The sequence below is a fragment of the Ostrea edulis genome, chromosome 6 (assembly GCF_947568905.1).
Source record: "Ostrea edulis chromosome 6, xbOstEdul1.1, whole genome shotgun sequence".
NCBI classification, from domain to species: Eukaryota; Metazoa; Mollusca; class Bivalvia; order Ostreida; family Ostreidae; genus Ostrea; species Ostrea edulis.
The window spans coordinates 91,499,234-91,521,232 of NC_079169.1; the positions used below are offsets into that span (position 1 = coordinate 91,499,234).

General features: G+C 35.3%; 1 protein-coding gene and 1 long non-coding RNA gene across 2 annotated transcripts; one reads left to right on the top strand and one right to left on the bottom strand.

The window, feature by feature from the left end:
* Nucleotides 1–9,920: 9,920 nt before the first annotated feature.
* On the bottom strand, nucleotides 9,921–12,433 carry LOC125647702 (uncharacterized). The gene is made up of 3 exons (XR_007360072.2): nucleotides 12,293–12,433; nucleotides 11,345–11,430; nucleotides 9,921–11,240 (listed from the first exon to the last, which is right to left on the bottom strand). It is a non-coding gene; the product is annotated as an uncharacterized LOC125647702 (long non-coding RNA).
* Nucleotides 12,434–19,624: 7,191 nt separating this feature from the next.
* LOC130047350 (uncharacterized) lies at nucleotides 19,625–20,223 on the top strand. Its single transcript, XM_056142044.1, has 2 exons — nucleotides 19,625–19,891; nucleotides 19,975–20,223. The coding sequence occupies exons 1-2, from the start codon at nucleotides 19,763–19,765 to the stop codon at nucleotides 20,221–20,223; spliced, it is 378 nt and encodes a 125-aa protein (XP_055998019.1). The 5' UTR covers nucleotides 19,625–19,762.
* Nucleotides 20,224–21,999: the final 1,776 nt, after the last annotated feature.

Here is a 21,999-nt window from a genome sequence, read left to right on the forward strand (position 1 = left end):
GAGGAGTAAGCATCCCATGCATCTACGTAGAATAAAATCTACCTTACAATATATTGTTAAATTAAAAGCTAACATTGACAATCCTGCATTTAACTGCATTTTCCATCCGCAGTTTTAACATTTATATGACAAAAACAAGAAGTGTATAAAGTCAATCGGTTTACTTCAAAATCTAATAAATTGTTGATTTCACATCAGCTATTTCCTTTAGTAGAGGATTTTGAAATGTACAAGAGCCACCAGGGTTGAAAAATCTTATTGAACAGATATATATGTCCGTATATATGATTTAGAATATGGATGTTTTTCATTCTTTTATTTGCACACTTCATATGAATTTGACTTATCCTGCCCTTGTAATAAAGCTGTGCTTCCTCCTTACTGAAATGAGATTTTGATGAAAGTAAAAGTGGTATGTTCAATGTCACCCTGGTTAAAGTTGATCAAAACACTCTGGCTTCAACATCTCCAATACACCCCAGTGATCGCCAATGTCAGCATCAAAGGTGGATCCAGGATAAAATTGAAAACAACACCCCAGAAAACCATTTTGTGCTACACAAGTGATAGCTGTGTGACATATTTTGTACAATGTAGTTGCTGTCAGATAACGACTAGTTATTCATTTTTTAAAGTTAAATCCAGTAACCAGTGTTATGTTTGTTGTATCCATTGCGATTTTTTCAGAAGAAAATGTGGTTACTGTATTGATCCTTCTGCTACTTATGTAAATCTAGATCCCTTAGATTTAGATGCAGCTTCATAAGAGTCACGACAACTTGATGACTGGTGTGAACCTTATTGTCACGGATAACCCTGCTAGAATGTGATAAATGATCACAAACAATTTACATATTTATTTGGTATACAAATATTTAAGTTTCTGGTCCCGGTTTTATGGCGTTGAGCGTGAATTTCCTCAAATGGCGTCTGGCCTAAACACGGGTCCACTACACTGATGACTGCTGTCATACGTGGACACATCACACTTGTCGATGCTCCCCAAAGTGTTTGGTTTCGATACTGTGGTTACTTGGTACACGTGTACTTGGTACGCACTACAAGGTAGCACGTACGACAATAAAGTCATACTATATAAACATACACATACACACAGGTTTTCAGGTTGAAACCTTACTTTGCATTATCCATGGATATATAATTATATATCATACACTGTTTTACATATAAGTTACTTCATATTATAACAAGATACACAAAACTCTAGCAATTCTATGCATATGAGTTACACAATGTTTCTTACAGCGAAACAATTATGGCCAGTACTACACGCCGTAACTTTACAAACAGGACTATATAGTGAACACGTTTTTCAAAAGGGAAACCGGTATTAAACAAGCACAAAATACAAAGTATGAATAAAGATACTTGGAAGCTTTAGGACCTTTTAACAAAGAAAATACTATATAAAAATCGTTACATAAAACTCCCCAGAACAAGCCGTACACGGGCAACATTTACAACAATGCCAAAGTGTCTGCAATAGAGTTATTCTATAATTGATGGCAACATTCTGATTAAAGCGTGCTCATATCAAGGCGTCCTTCTCGCTGGACAGCTCAGTTCATGTATTTATTGTAGTTATAGTTACACATGTGTATATCGAACACGTGTTTTGTTTATATATTACCGGAAACCAATTTTTTTTTGATTTTGCAAGTAAGGAATTGGCCCCATTCGAAGGCTCTCTTCCTGTGCGTTTTGACATGGCACCCACCCACAAAGCATTTATGAATTGTTTTATTACTGATCTTATTTTCTCATTGAAGAGAACAGAAGATGTATTTTTTCTAAGAAGATGTTATTATATATATTTGATTTTTGACGTCAATAAACTGCACTCTTGAGAGTGCTTCTGTACCTACACACTGTGTTTATTTATAGTATAAATTATTTATGTTCGGTTGAGTGTAACGAATTAGAACATAACCACTGAAAGCACGGACTGGCGGTTTTACAGTACAACACGTCACATTGTAAGTAAAATGAGCAAATAAGAACCACTTGATGTTTTGAGAATTTTTTTGAAATTGGTATACATGTTTGTTTGCTTTTGTTTTACATCCCTTTGAGCATTTTTCACTCATGTTGGGATGTGGCCACCCCTGTTGGAAGGTTTCAAATATTATTTAGACCTATACTCCACACTTGTGACCATTGAACAGTGGGATATCTTTTTTATGCCAACATAAAAAATGTGCTGTATGGTGTGATTATGTAAAGAATATGCTGTACATGTTTTAATGTATCATGGATTCCTGCTGTACATGTTTTAATTTATGGATTCATCACTGAAATTAAATTTTAAAAGTAAATGATTTCTGTTGTCTTTGTTCAGAAAAAAACAACAATACTTTTTAAAAAACAGTTTTCATTTTTGATCAATCCCTTTTCTTGATTAAATAAGATTAAAATTGTACAAATCACTTAAAATATTTTTAATAATGACGTTTTCCTTGTTGACTTTTTTTTAATTTAAAATGCATTATTTAGAAAGCAGATATTCAAAAACTTGTGTCCTCCTCAACATTAAGATTTTAAACCCACATTGTACATTTCTTCATCACATGAGCAATCAACCAGTATATTTTCTCAAACCCTTAAATATGCGAGATTTTACGTTATCTGTATACTTTGCTCTGTCAGAGAAGACATACTTTTTAAAACAAGAGGTACTGTGAGCAATGCTCACTAAGAATACCCCCCGTTAACCCCAATCTCCCAGTTATCACAGACGACGCATTGGACATTCAAAACTGACTCATTCTTACCTACTAAGGCAGGGGCTGACAAATAATTTTTTTAAGCACTTGCCCTCGGGCAAGTGGTTAGGCAAAATTTACTTGCCCAACTTTTCAATCTACTTGCCCCACCAACATTGTACATTGTGGTAGAAATTTTAATTAACACCCAAATTAAAATAAAATTTATACAATATTTGTGTTCTTTATTTCACTTTTCTCAAACTTCATATTCTTAGCCACGGTAATCGCGTTTCTCTGGCAATAGTAAGTTGTACACAACGCGTGAACCTCACTGATTTGGTGAGACTTCAGGGATTCCACGCGAAAGAGTCTGTAACCCTTAAAAAACGAATTGTTCTTAGCGATACTAACAGTAGGAAACTCCCTGCAAATAGTGCAGTGCAATTTGTTACTTTCAACATCATATGTCACCAACGGCCATGTGTCCTCCCATGATTTGATGTAACACCGCATCCTCCGAGTTTTCTCGTACTTTGCATGCTTTGATACCGAAGGTCCAGGATTTTCGTTGTTATTAACGCCAACTACTTGCTAGTCATCGTGTGTTTCCGAGACTTTTCGCTTGACTTTAGTTATGAATTTGTCCATACTTGGATCCGCACCGCAATGTCAACACATACGAATATGTTTTTTTTACGACTTTTGGCTTTAGCTTCATTTCATAAAGCGTTTTCGTGACTAAAAATCGTCAATTGTTAACTCGTACGAAAATCTACTTTCATTTCCAATGCGAAACCGATAGTTGTGGTTTAAAAAAAATCACTTGCCCACGGACAAGTTCCTATTTATTTTTTACTTGCCCGATTGGAAAAATCACTCGCCCCGGGCGTCGGGCAATGGGATTTGTCAGCCCCTGTAAGGCCATGCCAATTTGCAATCTAGTTCGTCAGATTCGCCGCTTGTATTTGTAATTAATCCAAATGATAATATAAAAAAATAACCGCCCGCGTGTCCAAAAATATCCCCGTAAAAATGTTACGACTTCTTACGCGCAGAACAGATCTTGATACACGTGTCTGACGAATGACAGAAGCGCGCGTTCTCAAGAAAGTACAGTTTATTAATTGTTTCACAATGCCTATCTTTATACATATGTATGTACGATACTTCAGAACACTGGATTGGAAGTTGTTCCATGTACTGCAATCGAGATGGAAGCCGATGAAACCTTCGAAGTGCTATTCGATGCCACTATTAAGTGGTGGATTTTATTTAAATAATTTGTCATTCGGACACAAATCATGCAAAACTTCAATTTATTATTCGGGAACAAATAATACAAAACTTCAATATCTGACAACCGAGCCCCTCTTTATTCAATCAATCTTCAACTACAATATTGTTACATTTCAAAGATCTTATCTCATCAAATCTAAATAATCCTGCAAATCCCAACAAAACCATAGCCTTTCTTAAAATCAAAACATCGCCAGTGTCTTTATGTAATGAATTGCGTACAAATATTCTGCAACATGTCCTTGTCAACTGCATTCTTTCTACAAACCGGTTTTGCAGTTACTCTTTTAGCGGTATCTTGTAGTGATTTCACAAAAGAATTTTCAGTAGGGTCCTCTAAGCCACACATGCTATGCATCCATTTAATGGAAGATATTGTGGAATGTACAGTGATTAGGACGCACCGTGATCCAATAAATGTGTTGTATATAACGCAACATGCACTGATTTAGCCGGAAGGTCACTATGCCCATGCTCTATGATGAATTTCTATCAACGCTGAAAACTGTTGGAATATGCTTTATTCGTATTTTCACTCTTGGAATGCAAAAAATATTTTGACATATGTGCACTGAGATTTCCAAGGCTGCTATTCAATGGAACACCACTGTCCAGTACTGCCCTTTTTACATGTGACTGCAAATCTAATCCTAAAATTAAAATATGTGTAAAATCAGCTGATATGTCAATTAAAGACAAACACGCAAACCAAAGCTTGGTTGTTCATGATACTTGTGCTTTTAAATTTCAAATCGCACATTAAAAATTTTCAAAATACTATTCTAATTGCTAACATCCTAAAATCTAATGGAAACTTGTCGAATACAGATTATTGGCTTTACCATAAGTAACACGCTTTTTCTCTGGTAACTTTTTCCAAGATAGAACAAATGCTTTGAAACCTTTGCCGTCAAATAACATGGGCCAAAATGGAGCATATTTCCATTCCGGAACAATAAGAGTTGAATCTGCTCTATCTGAAATCAATTTGTTTATAATTCTTGGAATTAAATTTGGAGGTGGAACCAACTAATTGTTTTCTCCTGTCCACCAAATGTTGAAAGCATTTATGCTTTCCGTACCTGGACATCAGTACTTAGAGTTGAATCTAATACATTTTTTTGTTGTAATGCGTAGCAAACCTGTCAATAGTGTGTAAACCCCATAAATTCATAATATTGAAAAAATCCATCATCTATTGACCAATCATCCATATTTGTCACACGACTCAAACAGCTTTTTTGTTTTCTGCCTTGGGCCTCCAGATAGGATTTATATGAATACTGTTTTCTGAACATGTACTGAACATTTCAGTTGCAATGTTTTGTACATGAGGTTTTCTACTACCGACTTGTAGAATTCCGGAAACATTTTTAATTTGTTGTCTGAAATTATTTTGATGTTTTCATTGGTTATGTGTGCAATATTATTATTCACCACCCTGTTAACGGCTTCTAACTCTCGCCATGTTGAACTTTGCTGACTTTCGTGTTCTCTCCAACTAACAAACACACTTCCGAAGCAAACGTTCTCGTCATCCTCTGTCTCACATTCAAATATCCCACCATAGCCTACATCTGAGGCATCACAAAATAAATATAAATTACATACATCTAATGCATCAAAACTGTCCATAAAACAACCAGCTTTATTCAACAAATTTATGTTTTCCCGCCAAAATTCTATTTCTCTCAAAGCATTCATGGAAATTTTTACCTTTGAATTCCAACTTGCGTTGCTCATAATACAATCATACAAGTATTTTGTACATGTTCTAACAGTATTTCCAATAACAGTTTTCATTGAAATAATCTAACCGACAATTTTAGCCAAATCTTTAACATGAAAGTAAATAATACTTTTCGTTACTTTAGCATGAAAAATGTCTAAACAAGTTTATAGACGATCAGTAGTGTCTTCTGTGATATAGATTTTCCCGCTTTTCATATCCCACAATAACCCTAACCGTATTGTCTTTTGAGTGGGAAACCATTCACATTTTTCATCTGCAAACAAAACTCCAAGCTTTTGAAAATGTTGCTGAATACAAGTGCTAACCGATTTTGCCTTATCTAAACAAGACTCTGCTCCAATACTGTCATCCAGAAAGGTAATGATTTTAATACCTTTTGCTCTCAAAAACTTTATAGGTTCTCTAAGACTTTTGTAAATATGTAAGGCCAAAGAAAAAACATGTTTGTTTCCGGTCGCCCGGCCGACCCTAATTATATTCACCGACCCTATATGGTGTTTTCTTCTTTCAATTTTCCGATTTCAATTCATCGATGTACGAACTATTACCCGAAATCATTTTGATAAGAGTTAACAATACCCACAACAACAGTGGCGGCAGATCTCTTGGAAGCTGCCGGTTTTTATTTCTTATCTCACACTTGATATTTGAAATTCACAACACATTTTATAGAAATGTATTTGCCACATCACAAGATCAATACTGAGAGCTTTGATCTGGCATGAAAAATAAATGTCAGAAATAGATCTATTATGATTATTTTATGTGCAATTTGATATTACACAGTATAAAACTTAGTTCCTGGATGTCATTATCTACATGGAACTTATAAAGGCAATTACTTTTCAATTTGTAGCAGTGGGGTGAACGGAAGTATCCATCACAAGGATGAGATATACAATGGTCTCATTGATGACTTTAAAAAGTCGGGACTAGATTTCCCAAGACCCACAGCACAAACCCAAGGGTCTTATTTTGTTCAGATACTATAGATACATTTGTTTATCTATTTGTTTTGGCAATATTTAGGGGTATGAGATTATATAGTACCAATATTCAATTTGAAACACCAATTGGATCAAGCCAGTTTAATTGAAATTATGACAGATTTATGAATAATTGATAAAGTATACAAATAAAATATTTTATATTTCAGAACCAGATGAAAGGTATGAAACAATACTGTAACAAATATGCACACGGCTTGGGGTTGTAGTTTTATGTACTGTAGAGATATTAACATTTACCGTATATCTGTTTTTCGTGTGTTGCAAATTTTATGAATATGAAAAAAGTTTGTATTGCATGGGTTTTTTGTAATCTATGTTTTGCATGTCAGATGTATACAAAATTTATGCATGTTTAATTTCAACAAAATAGATACAACATCGAAAAATAAACCATTGCGAAAATAACCAGATATACGATACCAAGCATATACACTGTACGTATATCTATAATAACGTGACTTACACATTCTTAATTTTGTGTGCACTGCTATTTAATGTCAATATACACCTGTACATGTACCTATGCTGGAATCATGTATATGCTCATCTTTTGTCAATAATATAGTGCTTCCTGTATATAAAAATTCATGCAACCCTGCCTGTTCTGAAATGCTTCCACCGATTTTCTAAAGATATGTGCATGTTTAATAACATGTTTCAATTCTAATATTTAATAGAAAACTATTTTGACTTATTGCCGCTGGTCTTCATGGTTTTTTTTTGGGGGGGGGGGGGGGTTTCATATCAGTCTTTAATTCCAAAATACATTACTATTTCGGGGTAAAGTCTCCGCAGAGACCCACTTATAATCTTTACCTAGGGTGTCAGGGGCCCCCTGGATTAGATGTATATAGACATAGGCATATATTTACATAAATATAAATTTATACATATAAATATCTACATATAGAAAACACAGACATATATGCATACATACAAACATATAGTATACTGTTATATAACAAAATTTATTAACATGTTATGGCAAAAAAGGTTGTTATTTTTACGGAAAAACAAACCAACAACACAACAATATAATAATGTACATACAGAACCTGAAACTGCCATATGCGGGGTTAACAATTCAAAAGTTCATATCACAACCCCCATGGCAGCACTATAGAGGAGGACAGGACCCCTCCTCATAGTGGGAACTTCTTGCACAATACCAGTATATAAAAGGTTCATTACAAAATTTTATTTGATATAGAAATATAGTTGTTTGTAATCAATTCAAATTGTTCAAAATAAACTCACATTGAAGCATAGTTAAAAATGTGCATATACAGATATTTGTCAGAGGTTTCATATTAGAAAAAGTCATACCTGCAAAGGTGTATAAATTACAATTTGTCTTTAATTGCTTTCATAACTTTAGCATATTTTTTATTCTGAATTTTTGTGTACACTTCTGTATGCAAGGTGAAGATAACGAACAGTGATCAATCTCATAATGTATAAAAATTCAATTTACTTTTTATGTGATTACATATTTCTTGAGGTTTTTCGTCTTTGTTATCTAATCTACAGTACATTTTATACTTGTATATTTTACAGGCAATAAGAGATATTATGCTATTCAAAAAGAGTGTCTTTTCATTGTTTTCATAGTAAAATCCTATCACAATTGTATTCCACGATATATCAAATTTTAAAACTTGTTTAACAATGTCCCATATATGAGAAACATTTTCACATTTTAAGATAAGATGTTCATTGTTTTCTTTAACATCTCTGCAAAAGACACAAAAATCATTTTCTACTATTTTCCATTTCTTCAGCAATTCTCTGTTACACAATAGTTTTTTTTTATTTAACAATTTATAATTAAATTCTGATATACTTCTGTCTCTTATGGATAAGATTTTTTGTTCATAAATAGATTTCCAAGCCGTGTTTGGTATTTCAAAAACCTTTCCGCAATATGCTTGGTGTAATGGAGGTATAAATTTTTCATGGCAAAGAATTTCGTAAATCGACTTTGAATTGATATCACACACTTTAACATGTCCTTTACATAATAAATCGTATGATGTATTCCCATGAAAAATGTTTTCGTATCGTATATGATTATAAAAACAGTCATAACAAAAACCTTCAAAAGTTATGAATTTTCAAATATACGATACGAAAACATTTTTCATGGTCTTCATGTTACCATTATTAGTGTGAAGCTTCTTTACTGTAAATTGAGAAATTTATGATCTTAGCTCCCCCAGAATCTCATTTGTGGGACCAAAACGGAAAAAAGTAAATTTTCAAAAATCTTTTTCCCTACTGCCACACATGTGGGAGAAAAACTAAATACATGATTTATATGATGTCCATGAAGTCTGCTACTAACAATTGTGAAATTCATGGTCCTGGGTCAGGGGTGCAAGCCCTAGGGCGGGGTCAATATGTCTGTATAGTGAACATGTATGCAATCTTACAAAATGTTCTTATCTACTCCCATATATATTTGACAAAAACAAAATGTATGTTAATGATGTTCATGAACCTCTCTACCTAAATTGTGAAATTCAAGGCTCCTGGATCAGGGGTTGTTGGCTTCAAGCTTTCGGGGGGGGGGGTGTCAAAATAATAGGCTTCAAACTTCCTTTTTCCCTTCTTCTGTAATTGAATAAGGATTGTATGCATATTTTGAAAGATCATGAACAAAGAGACTCCCTGTGTAGGCTATGATGCTTTGGTATCACAGACCATTAAGGTCCATGGGCCTCTTGTATGCATAAACATGCGTTATAGTTCATTATTGAATGAAAGAAAATGTACAAATATATATGTAAGACTCTAAAGTGCGATGGTCGCTCCAAAGTGCGATGGTCACGCCAAAGTGCGATGGTTTATTAAGGTAGCTATTGATAGCTAGCCCCAAAAAAACCGCTCATTGAATTTTTTTCAATTTTATTTATTATATCATTTTGACTTTATCGTACAACATATCAAAAAATCAACAAAAGTAATCAGGTTAATTTTCGAGGAAAACGAGATTGAAATCCCCTCTTTTACAGCCCCAAAAGGCAAAAAATGCCAAAATTGAGCAAATTATCACAGAAGCCAATAAAAAATTTATTGACACCAGAAATATTATTTGTCATATATAGTTGTGTAAATTAAACACAAACAGATAAAAAATCAACATTGACTAGAAATTCAAAATGCATCTAAGGAAAACATTGGGATGATTCGACTTGGCAATTGGCCAAATTTACCCTATATATGGCGTTTCTCAAATACTATCAGGCATACATTTTCTGACAACAACAAAATTCTGCTCATAAAATTTCTGATTTTATTTCATTTTTACAATAAGTCAAGTAGTATCTAAAATATTGAATAGAACAAAATATACCAAATGAAGTTTAATCTGAAACTATGTCAGATTTTGTAACCCTACCCCCTCCCTTCTAAAAATGAATTTTAAGAGATACAGTCAGCAGAGATAAACTATTGACCTTAAATGATTAAGCATTCCCAAATTACCACATTGAGCATTCAAACTCGCAATACTAGAAGTTTCTATGAGCCATTTAAGAATGATATATAGTGTGTGCTATTGCAGTTGACCTTTTCGCACTCACAATGATTGCCTAAATATTTAGTTATTTTTCATACAATTTCTTGTAATAACTGGACCAAATCTATTACCTATACATATTTTTTGATAGAAATTTATATCACTATACAGTATAATACACCAAATATGTTTAAATAACCACTTCATATTTCAATAAATAATTAATATCAATGGAAAGAGACCCATGTACTGCCCATGGATCACTACATGTAAGTCCATCTGAGTCATCTTGCCCTCACAGATAGCTGTGTCTTTCATAAGTTTAAGATTTCTAATTGTAGTTTCACATGGAACCAAAAACTCACTATTGGATAACTGAGAATGCATGTACATGTATATTGCATTAACTGTAGTTTTCCCCAGGTGAAGGTCTATGTTCACTGTATGTATAAGGGGGTGGGGGTGGGGTGGTGAATTAGTTCCATTATGAAACATTTCTAAAAATTTGATATACATTAATGTATCAATGATGTATGTTTCAACTAAATTTTGAATTACAAGGAAAATTCAAACATATTGATTGAAGTTATAAAATTGATATTCTATCATGTGCACATTTTTTTTTACTAATATATCTAAGAAAGAATAATCAACATTGAAATTTCCTTTACATCTATGCAATATTATTGTCTTTCAAAAGGCATGTACATGTAATACACGAGTACATGTACTTGTTTTCCCTTAAATTCACAATTTAGTTTAAAGTATGTTGTACAACATCCACTGCTCTGAGCTCATATAAGTGAATTAATGTTTTTCATCCAAGTCCCAAATTTTGCAGTAGTTCTTTAATCTTTGAACTTGATCAAACATTTTTAAATTTGTGGAGTTGTGAGGGTCCAGGGGATATGTCATCATCACTGTAAATGGAGTATCTGTTCAAAATATAGATAAATATATTTAGATATAGCAAAAAAGATGAATATCTGATATACTCAGAATTGTCTTTACAAATGTTTATCAAAAGAAAATATAGTACCTCTCTTGCTGTTATACTTGTTGACTCGAAATCCACTTCAACCTGCACTGGTCCTATCTAACCTCCCTTGGTCTTCAGGCTGATGCCTAGAAAAAAGATCATCATAATTGATATCTGCACAGTTAGGTCTATATTATACCATTGAGTAATAAGACTGCGTGAGACAATGTGAATTTTAAAATTTTGTCTCAACACATATTCAGTGAAAATTTAAATACTGATGTTTCAAAATTATAAATTGCAATATGAGATGACATGTATATATGTTTTCATAAACTGCCATAGACTTATCATATCTGTTTTATTTACAAAATGTGGGTCAAGAGAAGGACATACGTGTAGTATACATATCTTACTTATACATACAGTGCATACATTTGCCTATGAGAGGGCATATGCAGACTTGTGATTAATTTACATTATTTTTAAAAAGGTTTTGCCAACCTACATGTTTGTGTGAAACATGAAACCTCAGGTTTGATATATTTCTTAGGTCACTGAAATTTCAAAGTAATAGTATATGTCTAGGGAATTATAATTCAACACATCCCCCCCCCCCCCTCCACTTTCTATCCAGTTCCCTCATACCCCTAGATAGTAGGTCTATACAGATATTTGTTTTTCATTACTTTTATACATGTAGTTCAAGGTATGTTATTTTCGTAACGGTTATTTTCATAACGATATTTTCTTAATAAAAGAGTTGTGAGAGCCCATGTTTACAAATGTGGTATACATTTACATGACATCCGTTCGTTTACAATCACATGCACAGGTGGGAGTTATATTTTAAGCACACATGGAATACATATATACATACAAAATAATACATCTACTGTATGTCGTGTGTTTAAACTTACAGATGTTATTATAAATCGCGTTGTGAAATAGCAGAGGAAATGTGAGTTGAACTTTTGAATACAAATTTATAGCATTTTTTTCACTCACCAAACAAAACTATGATTTCGTTGTCCAAGTTGAATGCATACACCAACTTCCTCTTCTTGCAAGAACTTTGTTTAGCTTCTCAATGACTGTATGAACAGTATTTAATCTCGCAGCATGCTACACTCGGACATTACGATGTATCAACCAACTTTGTTTACGTACCGCATCTATGTACATGGATTGGTGGTTGGTTTAACATTTCGATTAGCAAAAAGTTTCACACAGATGAAACATTTGATCTACCATTATTACAGATATTGACGTATACTTATGTGGTATGTGCATATTTTCTCTAGGCGAGTCAGTCACAGCAACAAAACACTTTCGGAACCCCTTTTTGTTTTTCGACTATTCTATGACGGAGTAAGGAATTCCGGAAAATAAATTCACGTGAAAATACACAATTTTTACTGATCACGTGGTTGCTATCCGTCGCTACCTTAACGTTACAGACGCCAAAGTGCGATGGCCACGCCAAAGTCCGATGGTGCGGAGTTCAGTAACGTTTGTGACATCCGTCATTGTGACGTCATTCTTGACGTCTTTCAAAATGAAACCGAAGAAATGCAACTCGGACGACAGCAACGGCAAGGTATAGGAGATTGAGGATAGTGAGAACGGCAAAGTACATTTGTTGTCGAACTATCTTCTTCGCCCAAACATTCTTTAATTCATGACCATTTATTACTTGTGACGTACACGTAGATCTAAAAAAAAAAAAAAAAAAAAAAAAATCCTGGGAATATAATATGATGCAAAACATTCTATACGATTTCGCGTTGGAAAGTTTTGTGTTTAATAACACAACTAAATGGTAATGAAATAAGTTGAACTTATTTTTTATGCATGGATTTTGCACTAATATTTTAGTGAAACAACACATGGTTGGTACAATATGTACCACAACACGGTGTCGTTTACAAATCAATGGATTTCGGCGTGTCACACCATCGCACTTCGGCGCATGAGTGTGGACCATCGCACTTTGGCGTGTCACACCATCGGGGTTTGGCGTGACCATTGCATTTTGGAGTCCCATCGCACTTTAGAGGCTTGCATATATGCAATCAAATAGACTGTCACTTTCAATATTGAGTGATGCATATATGACGTATTTGTTCCAGGATCTGTGTAATGCCCTCTGGTATGCGACCAATCACCACAGTGTAATAAATAATGTAGCTTTAAGGCAATCATCTGTGCTTTCCATACTTGTATGTTTTGATAAATATGAAGGTTACAACAACATCAAGCGGAAGAAAATGAAGTCTTTGCAATACTTCTCATTACCAGCACATTAGAGTTATCGCGCTTTGATGACTCTTGTGCGTCATTGGTAAGAAAATGCACAAGTCTCGCGAGATTACTGGGACATAAACGAAACGTTCATAGCACCCCCCCCCCCTTTTAAAGTTAATGTACATGGTGTACTTTTAAATAAAATAGCCATTGGTCAAACTGCATTTTAAAAATATTCTAAAACTAATTTATCAAGGATGTTACATGTTTTTTTAAACTTTACTACACCTATTATAAAAATTCCAAACAACGATGTTCTCTGTCCTAATTCAATCAATATTTTGTGTAATTTTCAAAATAGCTTAGATGCAGTTTAGAAACGCATTTGTTGTGTTAATTAGTGTTATAAACGTCTTTAAAAAATGCAGTTTGGCAAATATATAACTTATTCTAAAATATTTGAAAATGAGAGAGAGAGGGAGGGGGGGGGGGGGGGGGGAGGGGTTACATTAACCATTACAAAGTCCATGCCATATGAACCTGTCCAAATGGTATGATAAAATAAAATGTCTTCATAATCTGACAGAATAATTTTAATAACATATGAATCCCATTAATTACAAGAAAAGTTTTTGTGTTGGATGTGCATATTGGTTTTTCCCTTCTCAGTTCTTCTTGCGATTGATGCTTTATATCCAGGGGCAGCACTTTAAGAGGCAGTGGGTGCAGGGTCCAGGGGGCGAAGCCCCCGGAAGCTCGTGGATTTTACAGATTTTATGGGGCTTGAAATATTTCTCCTATTTAGTGTACTATTTACCATCATTTTAATACGGTGAAATTGATAAAATGACCCAAATTTTAAGGGGTTTTTTTTGGAAAAAATTAAGTTCTCTCAATAAAGTAATTCAAGAAATCAAAAGATTTTGTCATTTATTTCTCCCGGAGTAGAAGAAATTATTGCTTATATTATCATTTAGTACATTTTCAGAATCAAGATACCGCGATTTACCTTAAATTTGAAAATTTTAGCTGCGCCCCCTCTAAATCCGCCACGGATATCGGTCAGATTTAGTATCATTAAATCTAATCAGTGGCATAGCTTCCATTGAGGCAACCGAGGCAGCTGCCTCGGTAAAAAAACAAAAAAACACCTTTTACGTTGTTAAAATGTCGATAGCTTCAGGGGGGCTGCGCCCCTCCCCCCCCCCGACCCCCTGCCTCTGTAATATTCGAACCCAAGCTACGCCTATGCTAATGATTCACATAGTTTAATAAGTTCGTCCGTTTTCTTGTAAGAATAACAAATTCCTAAATTTGCCTTTAGAATTTTAATCAGTGTCGTGGTTTGCAGTCGGTTATAATATGTATTCGATGCCATAATTTATATCACGTATGCCTAAGTAATGTTTACGTATGTTGTCCCAGTAGCACGACTTTACGCGCCTTTAATTTGAAGAGTTCCACTAATGGAAATGATAAGTATTGTCATCGAGTGAGTTGCATTGTGATTCGCAGGCTCTTTACTCACTCCTTCTAAAACCAGTTATTAACAGCACTCCAGCCTGGCAAAGATTTGCAAGAGACCTGAAGAGCTTAGCAGATTGTCTGAAGTCATACAAAGACTATCTTGAAAGCAAGAAAGAAGTAGTGCAAACAAATCAGAATCTTGATCATCCAGTAAGGACAATTGATGCCCATGCTACAGTAGATAATAGAGAACCCGCAGTTTTTGGTGTAAGAGAGAAATACAAACTGTTGGATGAGACTGTAAAAAATGCTACTGAGTATGTCTTTCTTGATGAGTCAAAGCATTTCGTGGAAGGGTTCATATGAAATGATGAGCGGTTCAAATTCTCTCGAGATCTACAGCTGTCTGTTCCTGTTGATATTATCAGGTTTTGTCCAGGATCTCTAGTGACATCTGTTGGTATTCGTCAAGTGCGGAAAAGTAGGACAGATGCAGAGATATTGACTGAAGGGGCCAGATTCATACAGAGAGTAAGACCTAATCTTCAAGAATACCACACAAGGACTCAGTATCAAACATCTCGAAAGAAATTTAAAATGTGGCTTCTATGCTCCCGTCTGTAGCAAATATGTTATACAAGAAACTTTGTATGGATGGATCAGTCGCGCAGAACCCAATCACACAAGAGAAAATTCGTCTTATCTTTCTGGGGGAACCTGGACTTGTAAAGGGTCTCGGAAGTCTAAATCCAGGGCGACCTAACTCCACTTACGATAATTTTTTGAGGCTTTGTCGTCCATTATAAGCGAAGTAACAGCTGAGGATGACCGTCGACATGGGGTGGCACATATGTCAGAATTTATTTCCCTTGAGGAAATGATTGAGAAAGCAGCCTCACAGTGCCCAGAGGGAACACCTATCCCATCAAAAAGTTTAGTAAGACTCCAATTTACGCCACGAAGTCCCTTCAGTAAGCAAGCACTAAATTTTACTTCCCGTTTGGATGTGCAGTATAAAATTCAACGCCGCCAATTAAGAGTATCGCATCCTGATGACCATTATTATAGTGTAATGTTCAATTTAAATACCTAAAGGAATGTGAATTGGAATTGAAGGACAAATGTTCTTTGTTTTTTGTGACGACAAATTTAAAGTTCCCATAGGAGAACCTGGAAATCTTGTTTCTACTGGGGTACGAGGAAAGCAGACCATAATACCTACCTTTTCAACACTGTCAGCACTTGATCATGACATGACCAAGAGTTCACTTACGCCATCTGTTTTTCTTGATTGTGATTTACCTCATAAAGTTGACAGCTCATTTGTTCGAGGACAAGTTACAAACATTATCAATGACTCTGTTTTTGAGCAGTCTTCCCCTTTTAGACATGCAGCAGCTATTGTTAAATTGCTGAGGCCCAAAGAAGTAGTACCACCAGTGTTTCTGAAATTTACTGATGGTGGTATATACCAAAGAAATACATTAGAGGCAGTTAAATGTGCTAGTATATGCATTTTTCGTGAACTGAACCTGGATATGCTAATTCTTGGGCGATGCGCTCCAGGACATAGTTACATCAACCCAGCTGAGAGAGTGATGAGCATTCTCAATTTGGGTGTCCAAAATGTTGCACTTGAACGCAGTATGTGATGAGAACATTGAAAAGCTCTTGAAACAGAGCAATAGCATGTCTGAGATCAGAAACAAAGCAGTGGGAAAAGCAGAACTTAGAACTGGATGGCTGGATTCGGTGGAATCTGTAAAGGCTGTTCTGCGGGTGCGCATGAATACAGTTACAAACAACGATACCGTAAACAAGGTGAAGATAACGAACAGTGATCAATCTCATAACTCCTACAAGCAATACAAAATAGATAGTTGGGCAAACACGGACCCCTGGACACACCAGAGGTGGGATCAGGTGCCTAGGAGGAGTAAGCATCCCCTGTTGACCGGTCACACCCGCCGTGAGCCCCATATCCTGATCAGGTAAACGGAGTTATCCGCAGTCAAAATCAGTGTGCCAAGAACGGCTTAACAATCGGTATGAAACACGTCAGACAGCATTTGACCCAACGCGAGATTGTATTGACGAACTAGATCGTTATAACGACCATAGAATTTGCGAAATGCTGACTTCAATCGAGACTGTTGAAATCCCTGTACCATCAACTTGTTTGTCAGTAGCTTACCTCGATTTAAAAACTGACTATACCCAGAACAAGCTCTTGCATATCGAATCAGTTGAGATATATAAACACCATATGCAGGTGATAATGGAATATTGCTACATAAATGTGGGAAGTTGACGATGGAGAAGCTGAAATCATCCCGTTTGTCATACAGTTGAGTTGTTAGTTTGCCGTTAATGTCTACTTTCAATAAAATATCTAAGTATGAAGCAGAAGTGACCGACTCTGTGGTGTCCTTTATTTCGAGGTCACAGGGATATATCAAATCGACATATGAATGAAAGCTATCATTGTTAATAGACAAAACGTCATCGATATATCTAAAAGTCGAATTGAAGGTCACAGCGAGAGATTTTTTCTTCTCACGTAGAAGTTTTTGAATAAATTCTGCTTCATATGAATATAAAAACAGTTAAGCTAACAAAGGAGCACAATTCGTGCCCATGGGAATTCCAACAGACTGTTGGAAGACCTGATCACCAAAGACCACGAAGATATTGTCAATGAGGAACTCTAGCATATTTTTTATTTCAACTTCAGAGTACTTGTGCGTGGAATCAGAGTGGTGTTTAACAAAGTAAGTTTTTGAATGACTGATCACTAGATATGAATATTTCCGTTTTCTCAAGATATGACTGGTAGCTTCTCTTAACTCGTCAATGCCTATCGTGAAACGAGACCTCCGTTTTTAAGATCATTTCTGAAAGACCAAAATTATCACTTCTAAATGCTGAGCGTATGGCGAAGGAGCAATTACTAAATATTGTAACCTGTTACTTGATTTTCTACTTTTAACATGTTTGGATCAATAATAATTTGTGACATTGTATTGTATAGGGCTCATGGTGGGTGTGACCGGTCGACAGGGGATGCTTACTCCTCTAAAGCACCTGATCCCACCTCTGTTGTGTCTAGGCGTCCGTGTTTGCCCAACTATCTATTTTATACTGCTTATAGGAGTTACGAGATTGATCACTGTTCGTTATCTTCTCCTTTCATTGTGCATTACGATATTTATTCCTTCAGAAGTGGTTTTGTATATTTTAGACATGTCTCATGTTTACACGTGTTCCGCGAGTTAAGTTATTCGTTTACGAGTTTAGAGCAATCGAGAGTCATTTCATGTACTTACGTGCATTCCCTTGAATATTTCCTGTTCGAATTACCAGTTATAGTTTCACGAAGGGTAGTGGTAGTATTAATATTGGGAATGTCGGGTGAATATTTACATTTCATGTTTTGGTTGCCATCATCTTTTTACGAGTGCAGTATCACTCATCACTTCCGGTTTGGTGACGAAGACATTTACAATGGTTGTAAGATAGTATTTACTATGTGAATCATTTAGACATGTAAAAAGAATTTGTCAGAAAGTCACAGAATTCTATAGAATGAACTTTAAATTATAAGCTAAATACTAATATGAATAATACTAGAGTTACCTAAGTAATAAAGACTTGTTGACCTAATTTTTATTACTGAAAACCAATTTTCAGAATTTGGAGAAAATGAAATACAGGTACTGTTATATCAGTTTGAGGGATTCTTAATACAGGCAGATAAAGTGCCAAAGGAGATTCCTGCAGAATGGATCATTTGAAAGACTACAGTCTACAAGATGTAACTACATATTTTCACAGATGCACTAACTGATAATTCCCATCTTATTTATTACAATTGTTTTGATTGGACAAAAATAAAGCTGAACAAACTATTTTAAAGTTTACACATCAATAAATCCGAAAACGCGATGTATTCATACACGCCTGAAAACAAACAACATAGTGCGGGGAAACTATTCAAATTTTTGCAATTGTTAATAAAGTGAATGAATTGGAATTATAAGAATCAAACATTCTTTTTGAAGAAGTTATCGATGTGTAAACTCCGGACATTTTACTCACAAACTTAACATAAAAGTGCTTCGCACTTTTATTCAGTTTGTGAGTAAAATGTCCGGAGTTTACACATCGATAAATTCTTCCAAAAGAATGTTTAATCCTATAATATATATATATATATATATATATATATATATATATATGATCATGAACTATGGATTTTCAACTTGCATTTGAATAACATCAATACATAATTTGAACAGGTTATCTTCAAAGCTAGTTAGCAAAGCTCTAGAGTGGGAGGAGCTGCACAATACTTGTGGGGAAGAGTTGTCGAATATATTTGCTTTGATTTCCCTCATAAGAACCCTTCCTTCAACTCCAGTCAGGAATTAAGCTACCTTCTCTACAATTAAACCAAAGGGAAGAGGAGAGCACGTCTTGACAATGAGACATTGGACAATCTTCTGATGATTAATCTACAATGAAACTCACCAAAGGGAAGAGGAGAGCACGTCTTAACAATCAGGCACTGGACGATCTTCTGATATTAATCTACAATGAAACTCACCAAAGGGAAGAGGAGAGCACGTCTTAACAATCAGGCACTGGACGATCTTCTGATGATTAATCTACAATGAAACTCACCAAAGGGAAGAGGAAATCACGTTTTAACACTGAGACACTGGACGATCTTCTGATGATTAATTTAGAGTCACGTTCTCTACAATGAAACTTACCAAAGGGAAGAGGAGAGCACATCTTAACAATGAGACACTGGACGATCTTCTGATGATTAATTTAGAGTCACCTTCGGTTGACCAGTATGACCCTGAAGTTGCTATTACCAAATGGATGGTAATCATTAATTTAGATTTCAAATTAATCACTTTTACCATAGCAGTGTAATGTGTCTAGTACAATTATTTTGTTTGATTTAGAACACCAAAGGGAAAAGGCTAAATTACAAGAGAGCACAGACACACACTCCAAATCTTCAGGCTACCACTCCTGAAATGGACAGTTCTGAGCTTCTGCTTTCTGATATTGATGCTCCTAATTCACCAGAACCTGTTGCAGACACAGATATGGATGTAGAAGTGGATTATGACACTGATAGTGATGTTGAACAGACTGAGCGAGAAAATGATTCTTTATCGAATATTATCAATGAATATGAGTTACAGTAACTCAACTACATGTATAAATATTCATATCCAAGAATGTGTCTGTAAAAAAACATATGATTAAATCCTTTAAGCATCATATTTTGTTTTTATGCAATACTTTCCATGATAAACATAAATTGTGAAGAAAAAAAAATGGGTGTGGGGGTGGGGCAGTAAATATCACTAGGGGCCAGTAAATTCAGATAGTCCACCAGTCCTACTGGCCAGCAAGTTTCAAAAGTTTTCGTGAAGACTGATGTAGTTGCTTCTTACTACAAGCAAGGAAGTATTGATAGCCTATTCTAACTCATATCCCCGCGAGATTCCCGTTACACTGAAATGCAAGGTGAAGATAACGAACAGTGATCATTTTCATAACTCCTACAAGCAATACAAAATAGATAGTTGGGCAAACACGGACCCCTAGACACACCAGAGGTGGGATCAGGTGCCTAGGAGGAGTAAGCATCCCCTGTTGACCGGTCACACCCGCCGTGAGCCCCATATCCTGATCAGGTAAACGGAGTTATCCGCAGTCAAAATCAGTGTGCCAAGAACGGCTTAACAAACGGCATGAAACACGTCAGACAGCATTTGACCCAATGCGAGGTTGTATTGACGAACTAGATCGTTATAACGACCATAAAATTTGCGAAATGCTGACTTCAATCGAGACTGTTGAAATCTGAAATATTGCTCATTAATATGGAAAGTTGACCATGGGAAAGCCGAAGTCGACCCATTTGTCATACAAGTGAGATGTTAGTTTGCAGTTAACATCCATGTTCAGTATCATAACTAAATACGAAGCAGATGCATACTACCCACAAACCTCAGCGTCACCGAAGACAGAGACACTACCATATACCGCATAACACATACCGTGTTGGGATAATGTACGTCCATGATTACATGTTGTACAACGCGGCCTGATTACATAGCGCAACAAGTGCACACTTATTATCAGAGGTTTCCATTAATAAAAAGCACAGAATTTCTTAAAGGAATTAAATTTGCAAGGTACAAAATTGTAGAATATACAATATAAAAATGAGAGAAAAGTTTAATACAACATTAAAGTGAATGTTATAAATGGAACTTTTCTACTTCTTCTTTCACTTTAAAACAAAAAATGGATCCAGAGTATAACACGTGCAAAACAGAGATTGGGAGACAGCTATGAATGGAAATCAGAACAAGTTACTGTACTTCGTGCCTTCATAGAACGAAGAGACATCGTTAGCCTATTACTCATTTGTTTGAAGAAAAGTGTTTACAATATCTAAGATGATGCCATTTCTTTCGGAAGACCCCATGGCTCGTGTTATTGTTATATCGCCACTGAACGTTATTATGAAGGACCAAGTTCGCAAACTTTGTGAAAATGCAATATTAATCCCTGCTTGTTTTCTTGACATTACAGGACGAGATGGTTCCACTTGAAGATGAAACATGTTGTGAACAGTTTTTTTCCCTTAATTTTAATCTCCATTTAGTTCATATGCAATGTACACTGGTTGTTAGATAAAAAAAAAAATCAATTTTCCAAGAAGTCATTCACACCTTCTATTCACTTTTTACACTTGCAATTTATGTTATAACTTTCAATCGATGTAAATACACATACTGCAGGTCCAGCACAATCACTATAGATAGCATTATAAATGAAATCCGATTACCGGTAGCACTATCTGGACCTGTACTGTGCATATTGTATTAGTATAAATGGCCAGCACGCCTTAAGCTTCTAGTAATTGCTGGCTTTGAGGACGCCGAGGTTCAAATCCTGGCGGCAAG